Source organism: Lepidothrix coronata, unplaced genomic scaffold, assembly GCF_001604755.1.
Source record: "Lepidothrix coronata isolate B3197 unplaced genomic scaffold, Lepidothrix_coronata-1.0 Scaffold11, whole genome shotgun sequence".
NCBI classification, from domain to species: domain Eukaryota; kingdom Metazoa; phylum Chordata; class Aves; order Passeriformes; family Pipridae; genus Lepidothrix; species Lepidothrix coronata.
In genome coordinates this window covers 793,864-811,971 of record NW_016690191.1, presented here as the reverse complement: position 1 = coordinate 811,971, position 18,108 = coordinate 793,864, and the positions used below count along the sequence as shown (strand labels likewise).

The following is an 18,108-nucleotide window of genomic DNA, read 5'->3' as shown; positions in this document are numbered from 1 at the left end:
CCTTCCCCACCACCACCACTTGTTTTACAGTAAAACCAGCTGCCAATCTGGAAGTTAAAGGAAGAATTTAATTTTCCCTGTGCCACTGCAGCCACCCAAAAAAAAAAAAGAGTTGTTCTGCCTGTAGTTATGATTTGCCTGCCCAAACAACAAGTCACCCCAGCCAAACATCTGCTGCCAACACAAACTGCACCGAGGGGCACAACTACAGCGGGCAGCGGTGCCACACGCGCGCCTGGACACAGCCACGGTGTGCAGCTTAAACCGGGTCTGAGAGAGAAAAGTACAAATTAACAGAGGAAAAAAAGGCACAGATAAAAAGGATCTGGACAGGAGGACAAAAAAAACCCCTCTTTTCCCACTGCCAGCTTGAAGGCAGAGTCCTGTGGGGAGCGGAGCTGATGGACAGCCCCCGGCCTCGCCTCACCCGCCCGACAGCTCCGCCGGCCCCGCGCTGTTGTGAAAGAAAACCACGGTATTTGTGCAAGGCTGGTTGGTTCCATGTTAAGAAAACACATCTGAGCCGACAGTGCTTTGCTTTACCACATGCCAGCTTCATTCAGCTTCACATTCAGAAACCAGGACTCGGTCTCCTTATTCCCTCCACAGTTAACCAGCAATTTAGGGCACGGAGAGAGTTCTGAACTCACGAAGCGCCCCCAGATCTCTGAAGGGCACACACTGCCTGTGACAGAAAACTTCCCAGTCTGCTTGGGAAAGGTGAGGCCCCTGAGAGACAGGAATGACTGTGTTGGGTAACACCACTTAAAGATGTTTATCACGGAACAGATAAAAACCAAAAAATTTCAAAAAAAAGGTTGGGTAGCAATCTATGTTTTGGTGTGAAGATGTGCACACCCTTGCTGGGAGAGGTGAGAGACAGAAATGGGTCCTCACGGAGACCATGAATTTATTAAAATGTCACAACAAAAAGAGAGCAGCTCTGAACTAACAGATCCAGTCAGCTTAACCAACCCAAAGGATGACAGTTTATCAGAAAGGAAAGGCTGGTCAGAAGGAAGTAATGCAGCAGATACCCATCAAAGCACAAAAAGCAGGTCTGAGCACGGAGCCAGCAGCAAGACTGCACCAAAAACTTCCAAATGAAGTGGAAAACATCAGACTTGGCAATCCTGCTGCCAAGGAATTATTTACCACATGACGATCAATATTACAATACACACAGAGACAGGTATTTTTATCTCAACCTCTATTTGACCCAGTGGGAGCTACAGACACTTTCTCACACTAATTCACATACTTCAAAGGAGAGTCAAGATGGGGAATAAAAAAAAAAAAAAAGAGCTGGAAGCATTTCAGGTCCTGTCTCCTTTCAGCCCATTTTCACTGAATCAGACCAAAACTGTCTGAGAGAACAGTTCAGAACTGATCTGTGCTACTTGAGCAGCTGGTCAGTAAAGCAAAATACTCAAGAATCACAGGAAGAGGTGGTTGTTCTGTCAGTCCTTTCAAGTCATTCCCCTTCCTTCACTGCATCAAAAGCAAAAAGCATCTCTTAAAAATTCCTCTGAAAAGCCTGGACAAGTGCCTGAACTTCCAAGATCTATTCTCTATAGCCTTGGGCAAGAGTGATGGGAAATAAAACTTTTCTACTCAATGGTTGCTTTTTAAGTTTAAACAAACAAACAAAAAAAAAGGCAATCAGTACTAGTCCTATTAAATATTTGGAAACTGCAGCTCAGGAAACAGGGAAGGAGGAGAAGGCAATGATGGGAGGAAGGAGATGTCTGATTTTCAGACAATCAACTTGAAAAATCCTTACTTCAGTGAACTGGCAAATAAGCCATTTCAGATGTGTTAGACATCTTGAGTTACCTTCTGAAACACAACCCAGCTAAAGGGAAAAGGGTTAATTATATCCCTTATGCTCCAGAGTATTTCAGCAGGCTACACATTATGTTCTTCTGAAGGGCAAGTTGTTCTTTTATTTATTGTTTAAAGCACAAACATAAACACAAAGTGTCCAACCCTAAGGTGGTGATTACCACTTTCACTAAAACAGAAAGGCAGGGCTGCAGGCTTTCTCTGTTACAAAGCTTTTAAACCCATTCCGTTTCCCTGACATTTTTCCCCCCACCTCACTCTTCCCCGACAGAGATCACAAAAACAAGGAAGACATTTGACATACAGGAGAACGTTCTGCTGATTAAGAGAAAACAAGAGCACACTGCTCTTGAGAGGATACAAAGCACCACTTCCTAATGTGTCTGACTCCGTCAGCACAGCAGGCGTCTTGTCCTTTCAGAGGGAAACTGGTCATATTGATTTTTCCAAAGCACGAGTATTATAAAAATATTAGACATTTAATTGTGTTTAACAAAGTGCACTTGTAGTGGGGCATATCAACAGAGATCCTACAAGACAAGATATAAGGTATCAAGGTGTGGCTTTAAGCATTTGAAGATTCTCCGCGAGCGACAGCGCTGAGAACTGCCAAGATCCCTCCTCATAAACCTCAGCACGACTGAGACGTGTCTTTCATGTCTTTCAAGTGTGGCAGCTCTTGCTCCTGAATTCACAACAGCCTGAACAAACATCATACTTTGCTGAAAACCAGTGTCCCTTCCACGCCTCACCAAATTTCAACCGTGCAACTCGGGGCTCCGTGTTTGCTCAGCTTTTTCTAGAGGAAAGGAAAGTTCTTTGCACCCTCTCAGAGCAGTTCACCCCTCTAGTTGTTTCCCTTGCAAAAGCCAGAGCAACTGAATCAGCTCTTCTGACTGCAAACCACACACCCTGACTGTCAGGAAGCCTGCAAGAATTCTTTCCCCCTCTTTTGTTTACAAATTTGAAAACCGAGCTGTTCTCAGACCACCTCTTTTTCCCCCTTCCCATCCTAAATAAGGCAACACTGGGAAAAGCCTGTACATGCTTTCCAAGGAATAAGCATATTTCTCCTTCTCTTAGTTCTTTGTTTTAACACAGCCTATCAGACTGTACAGCCATGACAAGTTTCAATGGTTCAAAGACCATCTGAACAGTTGTTATTTTGCCTTTCAAAATAGCCCCTCCAAAAAATTCCTTAAAAATCAGGATTTTGTGAAGGATGCAATAAACAGAGGAGAAGGGACAGCCTTACCTCCCACCTCCTCCTATTCCTCCAGGGATCTAAAGTTATCTCTTCCTAAAGTGATATTTCAAGGCTTCTTTATAGCTTGTTTCCAATATAACTCAGAACAGTGAACGTCCTCCCTTTCGTTCCTTCTAACAAATCCCCTTTCAGCAGAATTTACTCTCACATATGCAACGTGGGCAGAGTCTAGTAATGCAACTTAATAGTTCCTAACAAAAAAAAAAAAAGGTTTTGCTAACAATAAGTCCTAGGAAACAAAGAAAGAAAGAAATTTTAAATCTTACCTGCACATGTTACCACAGTGTTTCTAATTAGTATCTGTCAAAAGAGCGTTTTCATCACAAGAAAAGAACAAAGCTGCAGAATGACAAAGATAATTTGTCATTCATCAAAAGGTAATTGCAAACAACAACAGGTAGGGGAAATTTTCTGCATCATGTCCCTCCATCCCACCCTCTGCCACTGTGCTGCAGTCACGCTGCAAAGGAACAGGACACTGCCACACCACCCAGGGCCTGGGAGCAAAGGGATTTCTGGGGAGGATGTTCTGAGCTCAGCAACACAAACACAGGTCAGTCAGACAGAACTCCAGGACTGAGGAGACCAGTGAAAAGTTTAATCTTAAGCTTCTATCATTAGCCACTTAAGACACCTCTTCCCCCCACCGTGCCGCGGAGCGTATTTTAGTGTCTGGATTGTATTTTAGTGTCTGGATTATCATTGCTGGGAGGTAACTCGGCTCAGACCGGGCACACACACACCTGTTCTCACCGCAAACATCTCCGGGCTGACACCCAGGGCAGCCTGGAGTGACTTCAGACACAGTCACTTCCACATTCCACCCCCAAACTCCCCTCCAAGAAGTGATCAGTCACTCTCGGCTTTCACACTTCAGTAATTTTGGAATCAACAGGAAATGGAGATCAATTGTGATTCTCCCAACTCAATAATGACTCATCATTCAACTCCCTGTAGCCTTCAAATTCATCTGTGAAGAGACACGATAGCGAGGCCAAAGTAAAAATAGCAAATCTGGCTTGCACACAATTAACACTCCCTCCTCCATCAGATTTGCCACATTTTCAGGACATTTTCAGGATTGCGACATTTTCAGGATTGCGACATAATGACCATCCTGCTCATCCCCGTCAGCTCCCAAACTCACTCACAATTTGGCTTTCTCAGCTTAACCAGGAAGAATAATCAAGAAAATGTATATATATATATATTATATAAACCCACTGCACCCCACTCTGTACCATCCATCACTCAATTTGAACGTGTCTAAACAAGAGTTAACTCTGCCTACCAGTGCCCCCAGCTAATGACAACGGATCTCCTGCCCTTTATATTATGAAAATACTCTCAAATCGTTAATTTCTTTCTGCTTACACAACCTCCAAGCCAAAAAAAAAAAACCTCCACATTTGCATGAAATTAAAAGTCAATAAAAAACAATTATTTCATTTACAAAAATAGAAAATCATTTTATATAAAGCACTTAAATGCATTCTTCTAAAAATAAACTTAATTACAAATCTAACATGAAATTGTAACAGCATATATTAGGGCAAATGCCTACTGTAATTTAAATAAAATAAAAATAGTAAGCATATAATTTACACCAAAAAAAGTTGGAACTGGTGAATTTGCTGTTCAGTGCTCTCCTGGAGCCACCCTTTGATGAACTGCTCAGAGAGCTTTTACATTCAACAGCTACTTCTGCAAGAGCCTCATTTCAGTTTACTCAAATGGTTCAGTTCAACAAGCACTTAATCCCAAATTATAAAGGACTCCTGCATGGAAACCTGTGAAACAGTCAGTGGGCATGATCTATTAGCTCTGAACTTTTGAGAAACAATGACAAACTATTTTTTCTGTTGATGGTTTGGGGGTTTTTTACATCATGCCCGTCCTCCACACTTGGAATTTTAATTAAGTCTCAAAACTCAGATCTTCTGCATTCCAACTGAAATTCCATTTTCCATCCAAATTAAAAAAAAAAAAAATAATAACACAAATGAGAAGTAATCTACCAGAAAATAAATCATTTGCCATTTTGTCACTTAAAAATGTGAAAATTAAGGATCTGAGCAAATACATCCAAGGCATCTAATTATTTACATGAATTTGTAAAAAGGTCTGTACTTTCAGAAAAGGCTGTTTGTGAATCATTGTTCTAACATCTGTCAATCAATTAAGAAAAAATCCAACTAAAAACATGCAAAATGAGATTAAAACTGTATTTAGAGCAAAGCTCTTCCTGCTTGCTGTTTTAAGTCACTATGGAAATCATTCACTCCATCTCAATAAAAGAAAAAATAATTATATACTGGTAGAGTATATATATATACACAGTATATGAGGTTTTCATACTAAGGAAGAACTGAGCTGTGAAGAGCAAATTGGACCAAAATTCCCAACATTTTCACCAGGTGGTTCCGAAGGCTCACGATCCATCCCCTCGGGCTCTCACAGTGCCCTTCCATGAGCAGTGTAACTAAATCAGGTGAGAAGAAAATGGAACTCTTCCACCCTCTGAACATCTCAGCAGTTGTGGCTGTGCACAGCACCTCACTGACCCGCAGCCTCAAAGTGTGTGCTCCACATCCTGGGCACCAGGCTCGACACCGGCAAAGCCAACCGAGACACCAAGGAGCACGAGACACCACTGGAAGGTGGAATATTGATGGAGAGGGAGAACAGAGGGGAACGTCCCCATCCGGGGTGCGCAGGCATCTTAAATGGAGCCTCCACCCCCTTCTCCAAAAATCATTTAAGGTGATAATTATCCCCCCAGCCCCTCTCCCCACAAAACGGGATTCACCTCTTCTCAGGTCACCAAGTTTGGGAGAAGCCACAGGGGTGTTGAACCCGACGCTGTGACAGGGACAGTCATCCTGAGGTCACAGCAGTATTTTGATACTGCAGTAAACAAGGCCCATGGCCACACATCCAACAGGCAAGAAACACTGGATAGCTGCACACTTCTGTGAGCTGCTGCTCCTGAAGAAGGAAGAAAAGTCCTATGGAAGCATCCCAGCCCATCCTGCAGGGAGGCCAAGCCTCGCTCAACCCACCTGGACTTTTGTTCCGTTCTAACTGCCCGTGACACCAGGTAATGTTCTCAGTTGCCTGTGAAGATCTGGGTTTATTTTTAGTGTAATATACTATCTCCTTATCAGTCAGCTGATCCCAACACCCCCATCCTCATACTTGTGCTCAGAGTAGAGTCATCCAACGCCTGGCAACGCGCGGCTTCCCGGGGAAAGTGCCGTCACCTGGATGACAGAGTCACACGAGCACCCCGAGCCACGTCAGTGTTGCAAAAACCAAGCCTTGAACCACCCCCCAAAGGCAGCATTTTCTGTGTTCTACAAAGGGGGAGGGAGATACAGACACCCGGAGGAGGAATACCATTTCTTCCCAACCCTTCAATACTGGCAGCTCCTGAAGCACGAGATGTGATCACTCCCTATTTTAGCAAGCATGACTACCAGTGCTGTTGCTCACACAAATTATCCAGTCCCTTTTTAAAATCCAGTTACAGTGTTTAACTCCAGTCTTCTCTACCCAACTAGCAGATAGAGAAAGGTGAATGCACTGGTAAAATCTTGACATGCTTTATTTGCTCTTCATTAAAAAAAAAAAAACACCCTTGCTCTGAATTTATAGTTCTCAAACCAGTATTTAAATCTGGAAAGAAAAACAAATGTGAACACAACTGTGCAGCATTAATCTGATTCCCACATTCCAACTCTCTCGCTCTCCAACACCGCAATAAGGTATTGCAGACAAATTTAAAAGTGAAGTCACTGATATCAACTACAAGAACACCAAGAAAATCCTCAGACAGCCTTGGCTTAGGCAGCAGAATGTGTAATTCTTGTCTTCATACTTTCACTTTCTTTCATGAAAAATACTGGAAATATCTTTTTGCCAGGTTAACCAACTCTGACTTCAATCTCGTTGACATTTCTTAAGTAGAGCTGAATAATTCCATTCATATGCAAATGGTACAATAAGCCCTGAGTAGCAGCACTTGCAGCTCCCTCACGAGATGAGCATTTACTCTGCCTTACCCTGCCCAAGTCTCATCTGCAGTGACGTATCCAAAATGCTACAAGACCCACAAGGTACAGCCCCAGCAATTTACAGAGGGCATGTTTTCAGCCTTGATGCTGGTTTTTTTTTTCTTTTACTTTGTGGGGTATTTTTAAATATTAAAGAGATGAAAGAATCAAGAACTGAGATTGCATCTGTTGCCATCACAATTTAACCACAGTCCATGTATTTATACAGTGGAATCTCCAAAATAACACTGCATCTGTTAAGATGACAGTGTTTTTCCATGGGCTGCGCTGTGTTGTAGCACAGTTACTCTAAAGCTATTGCTTTTGAAGTGCTGATTGCGATCCACCCCAAATTCCTTTTGTAATCTTCCTCAAACGTGTTGAATTATAAAGCTGTTGTGTTTCTCAGTGTGGCTTGGGAACAACAAAACCCTCATACATCTCATCAGTGGGCATTTGGCACTAAAGCCCTACAGCTAATGCAACATGTTTATTTAAACAATGAACTACCCAGAGAGCTCCACAGCCCGTGTACAAACAGATGAGCGTTTCATGTGTGCTTCTGCTGCAGCCCAGAACCCCCACACACACACATACCCCCACCCCTGCACTCTCTGTGCCTGATTTCTGCAGGATAACAACTGATCCCACTTGGAAGGGCCTCTGTTCCTTCACTGATAACATCGGCCACTTCAGAACCACAACCCGCTGAACAATATAAAAGCTCAAATCTTAAAAGAAACTCTCATAACCTAATCTAAATGTTAAATACATCTTTCGTGCCTCTTGTTGAGACACAGTATCAACAAAAATATTTGTCCACGTAGTCAGCCCACTCCAGTGTGACAAAAATATAAACATTTTATTAGCACACACACAAAAGGAAACAAACAAACAATCAAAACCTTCAGTCGCTCCCAGGCAGGACCCTGGCAAGCTCAAGTCGGTCTCAAACCGAGCCAAGTCTCAAGTTTGGAACAACAAATGTGCTTTTCTTAACCCCCAGTTCTGCTCTCCTGCACAGTGACCACTGCACAGAGTCCAGCTCCAACACGGGTGTAGCCACTGGAAGAGCTGCAGGGAACACCAATAAAACAGAACCTCCACATCCAAGGTGCACAAGCAACAGGACTATCAGACCCTTCCACACCTGGCATCCTCCTCCACACACAACTGGTTGCAAGTCCTACTGGTTTGCAGCTGTCAGGTCCGAGGAAGAGGAGCAACGTACACAGAGTAACAGTCACCTACAAGCATCTCCTAACACATGCCACTGCCATCTCAACTCTTCCCACCTGAGCCAAGGGTCAGTCTCATGTCTCCTGGGAAGTGTGGCAGGAATGAATGTCCAGCTGTGTCAGGAGATGCCTGTACTCTCAGCTCAGGCGAGCAGCACAAAGACGTGTCTGCTCCCACCGGGCAGTGCCAGTTCCCCACTCCTGCCCGAGGTGTCCACAGAGCAATGTCAAGCTTTTCAAGGTACAGAAAACTCACACCCAGAGTCACTCCAGGGAATGTGAGAGGAGCAGCAGGGAAGTAAAAAGAAGGTCAAAATGTGGAGACAACCCTAAACTGAAGCCAAAACAAATAAGGAAACCGCTCCAGTGTGATCCAGGGATAAAGCTCTTCCCAAGCCCAGGCCAATTCTTCTGCAGAAGGTTGGTTACAGGCAGTTTCCAGAAGCAGCTGTCACCAGACCTTTCTCCAAAAGACTGTATCCCTTTGATTAAGACTTAAGATGTGAACTATTCATCTCCATAAGATGATCTTCCACTTCCAGAAAAACTTGTGATCATTTTTATAACTGCTCTATCACACGTCATTATGGGGGTTTTTCCTACCCCATAAACTCCTTTGGGAGTTGCTTCTCAAATATAATGAGCTGCCGGTCTACAAAATCGGGGAAAACCAGCACTATGTCAATTTGGTTTTTGGGAAGCTGTTTCTTCATCCAAGAGATCTGGAATTCTCTTTCAATAACCCTCTCCAAACACAACAGTTGAGCTCTTGTGAAGCTTTCCCATGCACACACATCCCAGGAAGGCTTCTCAGGCTGAGCACCAGGATCCATGAGCACACCAGGCACAGGGTCCCACTAAGCACAAACCTCCCCTCACCTTGCTAAAACACCCCTTACAAACGCCCAGCAATGCCAACAGAAAAGAGTAAATATAACAGTGGTGCCACCCTAACCTTACCAACACACAGCTACCAGCAGCCCCTGCTGTGCTTACAGAAATTTTTTCACATAAATACTGCCCATGTTTCAGCAGAAATGTGTCTGTAACTAGAAACAAAGGCTGCACCTTGGTCCTCCCTGCTTTGTCTCATCTGTCTTACATAAGAACTGCCACTACACCACAGCTTGAAGATAATGATGCTCTCGTACTTGAGGATCACACACTCAGCTGCAGCTACCTACTGTACTCCAGTAGTAACAAATGGGAGAGATACTTCAAAGAGCACATTATCCCAGCTCTAATTTATGCATGCTCCCTCTTACCATCAAGCCATTTATTTTAAACCTGTCAGATATACTTGTAACGTAGCATAATGAATAATTTAAAAAGTAATCTGTATAAACCAAGTTTATAAACTTAACAGCAGGTACAGTACCTTTCATTCAAGCAGACTGCTCTCTGATAAAGTACAAGAGATCTTTGACTACTTCAGCATGTATTCATTTCATGCATTCTGAACTTCAAAAAATTCTTTCCTGCCTCCAATCAAACCCTCCACTATTTGAACACTATTGTGTAAGTAGTTCACTTAAATGAGTAGTGTCATAATTTGCAAACTGTTCATACTGAAGAAAAAAAAATTACAAAGCTGCTGGAAACACTCAGAGAAAATGACCCATCACCAACTTAGCGGCAGGGGAAACCCACTCGCCTCTGTCATTAAAACCCTGTTAATATTTCCTGCATCTGCCTGATGCTGTCACATCCTGACACTGCTCCCTCCGCAGGGAGAAGGGATATTCGGCAAAGAACTCCCAAAAAAAGCCCACCTGTCAAGAGAAAGTGTTCTGATCAGTTGATGCTCACACTTCCAGGTAAACAGAGCTATCTTTACAGCAGGTAATGGCACCAATAAGGGCTGTGCAGATAACACTGCCGGTCACAGCCATTGCAGCAACATGTGCCTCGCTCCAGCAAACAAACCACGGCAAACAAACCCCCCCCCGGCCACTGGACCTGCCCAAAACACACCTTCACAAACTCAGGGTTCACAAAAGCAGGACGCACCCCCCTAATTTATAAACTATGGACAGCAAAGCACATCCATGTGCAGTTCACCTGTTTCCTGCTTTAAAAGGTTTATTTGTACAATGTACGCTTTTTTTTAAGTCAACAGCACAGCATAAACCACAACCTGGCACTTCAGTGTCCATCCTAACGGGAACTACTGCTCCAAGTTATCACTAAAATAACTTTGTGCTGCTACAAAACACTTGCTGTTCTATAAAATTACTTCCCAATGGATTGGTTCCTCTAGAGGAATAATCTCAGTACTTTACTGGGGTGTGAGGTCCCTTCTCCCTAGGCAGGTCAAAGGCAACAGTCTCCCCAAAAAACTTCCTGGGGAGTCACTGAAACACAGACATTCTTCTTTCTGCTCGTACCATCAAGTTTACCAACAAAGAAACAGAGTAATTGGAAAGGTACAGGTCTGGATAGTCCAAAATTAATAAATAAATAAAATTATGTTACATTAAAGCTTACAAGCCATATGCAAATCAACCCGTAAATAAACAACAATTTTGCTTTTCAGCACATTTTAAACAATCTTGTGCCACAACAGCAACTTCTGGAGGATATCAACACTGAGCAAGTTAATTGGCGTCTCAAAAGATGTCCTAAGGGAACTGCTCATATTTTGCATTTGCAAAGGTTAGAAAGCAAAACTTGCAGTAATAAAGGCAAGTTAAACCCTCACAACACATCACTGTGCCCACCCCGGGTGTGCCAGAATGCATCTCCTTAATTAATCAATAAGTCAAACTATTATCAAACTTAGTGAGAAAAACCAACGAGTCCTGCCAGCAGGAACCAGAGCCTGTTTTGGAGTTGAGGACTCAGTTCAGCTCTGTTTGCAGAGCACAGGAACATATGAATGAACACTGAGTGCTGCTAATCGTTAGCCGGTCCTCAAAGTTTCTCTCAGACAGCTTTGGACACAAAAAAAGACAAATATAGTACTCCAGAAATCAGTCCAGATTGTACCTGTCATGACTTGGCTAAGAGGGAAAAAAAAGCAGCCCAAAAAAACCACACACAAGACAGGCTGGCTAACAACCACCAATGTGTCTTCATCAACTGCTGTTTGTTGAGTTCTGCTTTTGTACAATGAAAAAAAAGAAAAGCAAAACTATTCTTTTTAAAGTGGCTTTCATAAATCATAAAAACTAATCCAACTAACCTACACAAAGAACCTGTCTATACAATTTACAGTGATAGAAAAATTATACATGTCAAATAGATCAAAATACTAAAAACAGTATTTCTACCTTTCAAACACATCACTGCATTCCAGAAGTCTTTCTGCACACAAACCCTTAAAAGCAGCAAGTTCCATTACCACCAAAGCCCAGAAACCTTAAAAGCTCAGCTTTGTCACAAAGATCCGAAATAAACTGAAACTACAAATCTGCAACAAGTTTAATTATGAGACTCTCGAGACAATTACTCAAACTGCAGCTTTTTTTATAAATTTAGCATCCGCAATAGTTTCCAATAATGAACTGGAGTTTACCCATTCCTGTGTGCACACTCACACGTAAATAAAAAACAGCTGCTACTTGATAACATCCGAAAGCATTTCCAAATGTGAAAGCTTTACACTGAAATCTCTGTAAGAATGTATTTAATTTCATAAACCAAAGTTTCCAGAACTTTTCCAGCAAGCTGCCATTGCTTCTCAGTCATCAGCTCTTCAAGTGCAATAATCCTCATGAAGTTTATTAATTTAACTGTAGATAATTCAGATAAATACACTAACTTCTTAAAAACAATTTAATTCAGTACGTTTTGTTAAGTTATGAACTTTAGAGCCATTACAGATGATGAGCCAGATAAGTTGTTTGCTGTGTGGGATCATAAAGTTAACATCCAGTGTGAGAAAAACAGGTTTCCTGCATATATTACTGCCTCTCTCTCTCTCTCAAAGTTCGGGACTATAAACAAACTTCTCTACAATGAAGTTTGTGGTAGCTCACAATTCACACAGATGGAAAATACACACTATATAATTAATCATTTAACAAAACTGCCTCTTCTGCTCTCACTGAGATAATAGTTCCAGTGATCACTGGTAAAATCTACCTCAGAGTAAAAAGAAAACAAAAATTACTGGGGAAGAGAAGAAGCATTAGTTAAACATGAACTGAAATTGTCCTTTCAAGCTAATGGTTTCAGCCCTGAAATGTATTTTAATTTGAAATGTTAGATGCTTAAAGAAAATTCTGCTCCAAGATTTCCTTAGTAAATACCAGTTTAGCAGAAAATTCAACAGGATTTGAAACAACTTTTCCCATGGTAACACATACTGACAGAAATTAATTATTTACCGATGAAGACAGATTCAAAAATCATCACATGGATGCTCTGTAACACTAGATTTTGTGTGTGTATTTCCAGATGAAAACAATTGCAGCACTGGAGTTGTGCTTTAGCTATACTTTAGAATCAGCTTGAAGGAACAACAGGTCAAGGAAAAGCTGACACAAAAAATTAACACAACAGTTGATCAAGTCTGAGCAATTTCCCCATTAAACCAAATAAATCGTGTCTTCTGTTGTATCTGAAGTTAAACTGATCTGTCTTCTTGCTCTCTGCAGCCCCCTCCTCACTCCTCACAACATACTTAAGAACTAAGTTAAGTTTCCTTCACTTTACACAAAAAAACAACAGCGTTTCTCTCTTAATTGTTGGTTCAACACTGAAACTTCGAACACACCTTCTTTCCACACCCATCCCTCTGCTTCCTCACGTTCTCAACACATTTTGCCTGATATTAGCTAAGTCACTACCATTTCCTAACCCTCTCCGTTTCTGAGTCACACAGCCCTTTGCTCCAGTTCTGGTATGGAAACGCTCTGGAAGTCCAATCTAACATAATCAAAAAAAAAGTCCAAGTACTGCCTGGCTCACTCTCCTTCCCCCAGGACACCATCACTCCCTGAACACTCCCCTCCTCTCCTCATTCTGGTGAGCCCTGACTGACACCAATTCCTTGCCTGCTCTGGCATTTTCTATTCACAACCTCAACTGCAGGAGGAATTATCCAACTCCCAGCTAACAACATTCCCTAACCACCAGGCGCGCAGGAAAACGCTGAGGCAAAAGCGAGGTGTGTGTAACGCCGACACTCAGCAGGTCAGGAGGGCTTTTACTAAGCAACCTGGGAGAGAGATTAAGCATCAGCATGAGCCGCTGTTTATTAACACCAGGAACACAACACAGCCTGGACAGACAAACAAGGCGCTCACAGGAACAGACCCATCAAGATATCCATCAGTCTGAAGTACTATCAGACCTAAATCCAGTATTTTTGTTCGAAGTGCTTAACCCATTCCCTCCTAAAGGTCTCTCTGTAAATAGACAAAGGGGTGAAAATCAAAACCCCATCATGATCAAGGTAGAAATGGAAGAAAACACCGTGTTTACACCTCATCTTAAACCCACCCCCAGGATCAAACAGCCTCCAACAGTTGTAGCTTTACACATCAAATGCACGGGTACTCCAGCACATGCTCTGTCTTAATGAAAGGTCTTCTCATTTCCCTTTTTGTGCTGTTCTAACACAATCTCGGGGAATTCTCAGCATTTTTAATGCCTTTTTCTGAGTCAGAAGCCCTCCGCTGAAGCTACCTGCATTTTAAAGAGGTTTCTGTCACACAACCACGAACATATTTTATATAATTGAGCATTAAAGGGATGGGTCTCTCCCCTCCAGTTGTAACTCCTTTGTATTCCTATTTAGGAATGCCTTGCTTGTTTGACCGAAAATGGAAGTGCCTTTTAGCTATGACACAGTATATATGAAAAACAAATAAAAATTAAGATTAATCTTCCTTCCACTATTGTGGGGAGAGAGAAGAATATGAAGAGATGCAAAACATCTGCTCTGGAGATCATTTTTCCCCCTAACAGCAAAATTCTTTCAGCAATAACTCGTGAAAACAAAGGCTATTAAACTGTAAACTACAAAGACAATCGATTAGAGGCAGTATTCAGCTAAGACAAGTTTTTCAGCATATCTTCCCAGATTTAAATGCCTAGAACTTCTTCAGAAGGAGATATTTCATTTGGGATGTTCATTTTAGTTGAGTGGCAACTGCAAACACTTGAGAACCTCAAATTCCAACATACTATTCCTGCATTAGTTCATGGTCAGAGCTGAGTGAGCATTTTTATTTGAAGATACTCAGTACCAGGTAAAACAAGAAAAACAATTCTAAGCAGTTTAAGGCCACAGCAGATCTCCTCCTCTCCTGTACTGTTTCTCCACACTACTCAATCCTTTGTAAACCCTCCCCTGAAGAAGGGCACTGGGGGTTTGTTTTTAAACTTAGAGATTAATCTTCCTCTTGAAAACAGCTCTAGTCAAAAAGTTCAACTCGTGGAAGTCAGACTGCAGCTCTGCAGCCCTTGCTGGCCCTACCATTACAACCCAAAAGCCTCAACTGGGCCTTAATTTGCAAGGAGTTAACAGGCATTCACTGCCCAATGAAACACAATATTACTCAACATGCATTACAGACTCCATCTATGTGCTGCTTGCTCACTTTTTTTTTTTTGTACTGAGCCTCACTGTCAGTGCATCCAGAGAACTTCCCTTTCTCTTCCATCTGAAACTACTACTTTTAGAAAAGCCTCTCTGCCTCCTAAATTCTTTACATTTAAAATGGAGAAAATTGATATCTCTCTGTTCCTTCCCTCCGACAACGCGCAGCAAAACAACAGCTCCAGGAGTATGCTGGAAAACACACGGCAGAAGAAATTAAAGCATCAGGATGCAGTAAAGGAACATCCCTGCTCCTGCAGACGCTGAAGGAGAGGGAGCAGTGTTTAAAATGGTTGGGCTCCAAGGCACATTTACCATCTCCCCGTCCACGGAGATACTCCGGGAAACAAGGGAAGGCTAATTTCATGCAAGAAATCCTGAATCCAGCGTGAGCCCGTCATACCAGAAGAAAACCTATCAGCCCCGGGATTAATCCGGCGATGATTGCGGTGTAATCAATGGCAGCGCAGCCATCCCTGCCCCCTCGGTTCCCCCTGCGCCCGAGAGGGGCGGGCACTGCAACACAATCACAGGTTGGAAACGCACAAAAACAAAGTCGGGGCTTTTGCAACTCCCGGGCGAGGCAGCGGCCGCGGCGATGGGCTGAGGATCCGCGGCAGGAGGAATCCCGGTCCCCGCGGGCGCGGCCCCGCCGCGGGGATCCACGTTTTCCCGGGAAGAGCCTCGCACACGCCGCTCAAACCTCAGCGCTGGGCGCAACGCGGCCGCTTAAAAAAAAAAATACATCACCTTTGAGACTACAGCCATCAAACCCTTCTGTTTGTGCACAAACGTAAAGGCTCAATGTGCAAAATAATTACAAAAAAAAAAAAATTTAAAAAAACGAACGGCAGCCCGCGACCTTTAGATTGCGGGATGCCGCCGTAATTCCGCACCCCGCGCACCGCCAGCGAAACCCGTCCTCGGCGGCAAAGCGGCAATAAAAAGGCAAGGCGCTTATTTCCAGGAATTCCTCACTCACTACGGCAGGTTACTGCAAACAGCCTCTAAATATTGACAGAGATCAAGCTCCTTCCATGCGGGGAGAGCAAGCAGAGTCCTTTCCCAGCCTGCAAGTGTTTACTACGCAGCTCGCAGCCCTGGCTGCGGTGTCTGAGCGCTGCCCCCGGGGCTCGGGGGGGGACACAAAGGAGGGGCGCGGGCCGGGGGCTGCGGCTGTGCCCGTGTGTACAACCAGCCGGCCGCCCCCGGGGAAGGAAGGAAGGGAGGGATGGCAGGGAAGGGGAGGGATGGCGGGGAGACGCGCAGCCCCGGGTTGTTAAACGTGCTCGAGGAGCAGACGCGTAACAGGAGGAAAACACGCAGAGCCCCCGCGGGCAGGGGCGAGACCCGCTCGGCGCCGCGGCGGGAAACGCAGCGAGCCCCGGGAGCTCCTCACACACGGGGAGCCCCTCACACGCACCCACAGACACACGGGGGGTCCCTCACACACACCCCTCCATGGAGGGGGAGCCCCTCACACACACACACACCCCTCCATGGAGGGGGAGTCCCTCACACACACACACACCCCTCCATGGAGGGGGAGTCCCTCACACACACACCCCTCCATGGAGAGAGAGCCCCTCACACACACACCCCTCCATGGAGAGAGAGCCCCTCACACACCTCCCCAAGGAGAAGGAGCCCCTCTCACACAACCACAGATACACAGGGAGCCCCTCACACAGACGCAGAGGCAGCTCCTCAGACAGGGAACCCCCTCACCAGCCCCTTCACACGCACGCACACACACCAAACGCAGGGAGCCCCTCACGCATCCACACACACACACAGAGGAAGCGCCCCCCTCGCCAGCCCCCTCACGCACATTCACACAGGGACACACAACGCACACACTCTCACACAGCCCACCCCTCTCATTCACACAGAGATCCCCCCCCCAAACACACATACTACACACACACACAGAGTGAGCCCTTCACACACCTATAAGGACCCCCCCACACACACACACAGACACACACTCACACAGGGACCCCCCTCACCGACCCCCTCATAACCCCCCAAACACGCACAGGCAGCCGACGCCCTCAGCCCCCTCCCAAACAACCCCTCACTCGGGGGTCCCTCGCCCCCCCCCCCGGCACGCATCGTACTCACTTTCTCCATTTGTTGGCCACAGACAAAGTGCGCCGAAGACGAGCAGGAACCCCCAGACGACGGCGAGGGACGCTCCTCCAGCGCCAGACTTCATTCCTCTTTCTTTAATTGGACAAAATCCCCCTTTCCGAAAACAAAACAAAAAAAAGTCCAGAAATTGTTCGCTTTCTTTCCTCTCCCCGTCCTCTAAAAATAACGAGCGGCGGAGGAGAAGCGGGGCAGGGTAAATAAATCCACGTTGCCTCAAGAAATGAAAAAAAAAAAACAAGAAAGAAAAAAAAAAACAAGACCCTTCGGAGAGCGGCGAACCGGAGGGTTGTTGAGGTCCCTGGGTGTTGATCTTCCGGAGCAACCACACCAAAAATACACAAGATATTCACGATGTATTAACGGCAACAACAACAAGGCATGGAAGCCCCGGGGCGACGCTGTCTCCGGGGCGGCGGGGCGGGCTCGGGGCGGCGGGCGGGGGGCGCCGCCGTCTCCCCTCAGCGCTGGCTGCGGTGGTACATCGTGCACAGGAGCCGCAAACACGAGGCACATCGGGGCTGGCAGTCGGCATCTTCAACCTCCATTTTCAAACACCGCACACACGCACATATACACACACACACACAGAGACACAAAAACTGGGAGGGCCGCGGAGGGAGGGGAAGGGGGGGGCGCGACCCAGACAATCCTATTACAAAACAACAACAGCTCCGCCGTCCCCCCGCGCGGGGACGGGGCTGCCCCGGCGGGATCCCCGCGGCTCCGCTCCCCGCTCGGCCGGGGAGGGTGGGGGGACACCCCACGCACAACCACCACCCACAACAACACCGCCGCCACCACCACGAGTCCGGCTGCCTGCAGAGGCTCGAAACGCAGGATTTGGGTCGAAAATGAATTAAAAAGGCTTCCCCCCTACTCCTCCTCTTCCTCTCCTCGGCGCGGCTGCCACAGGCTCCTTCTCCAAAAAAAAAAAAAAAAAAAAAAAAAAAAAAAAAAAAAAAAAAAAAAAAAAAAAAAAAAGGGGGGGGGGAAGAAAAA

General features: G+C 45.0%; 1 protein-coding gene across 1 annotated transcript in view; it reads right to left on the bottom strand.

The window, feature by feature from the left end:
- The window catches only part of IGF1R (insulin like growth factor 1 receptor), a 179,849-nt gene extending 162,511 nt beyond the window's left edge, over positions 1 to 17,338 (bottom strand). Inside the window, exon 1 of the mRNA XM_017805050.1 lies at positions 17,080 to 17,338. Coding sequence (XP_017660539.1) covers positions 17,080 to 17,173 — 94 coding nt within the window. The 5' untranslated portion in view covers positions 17,174 to 17,338. The remainder of the gene's footprint in view (positions 1 to 17,079) is intronic.
- Positions 17,339 to 18,108: the final 770 nt, after the last annotated feature.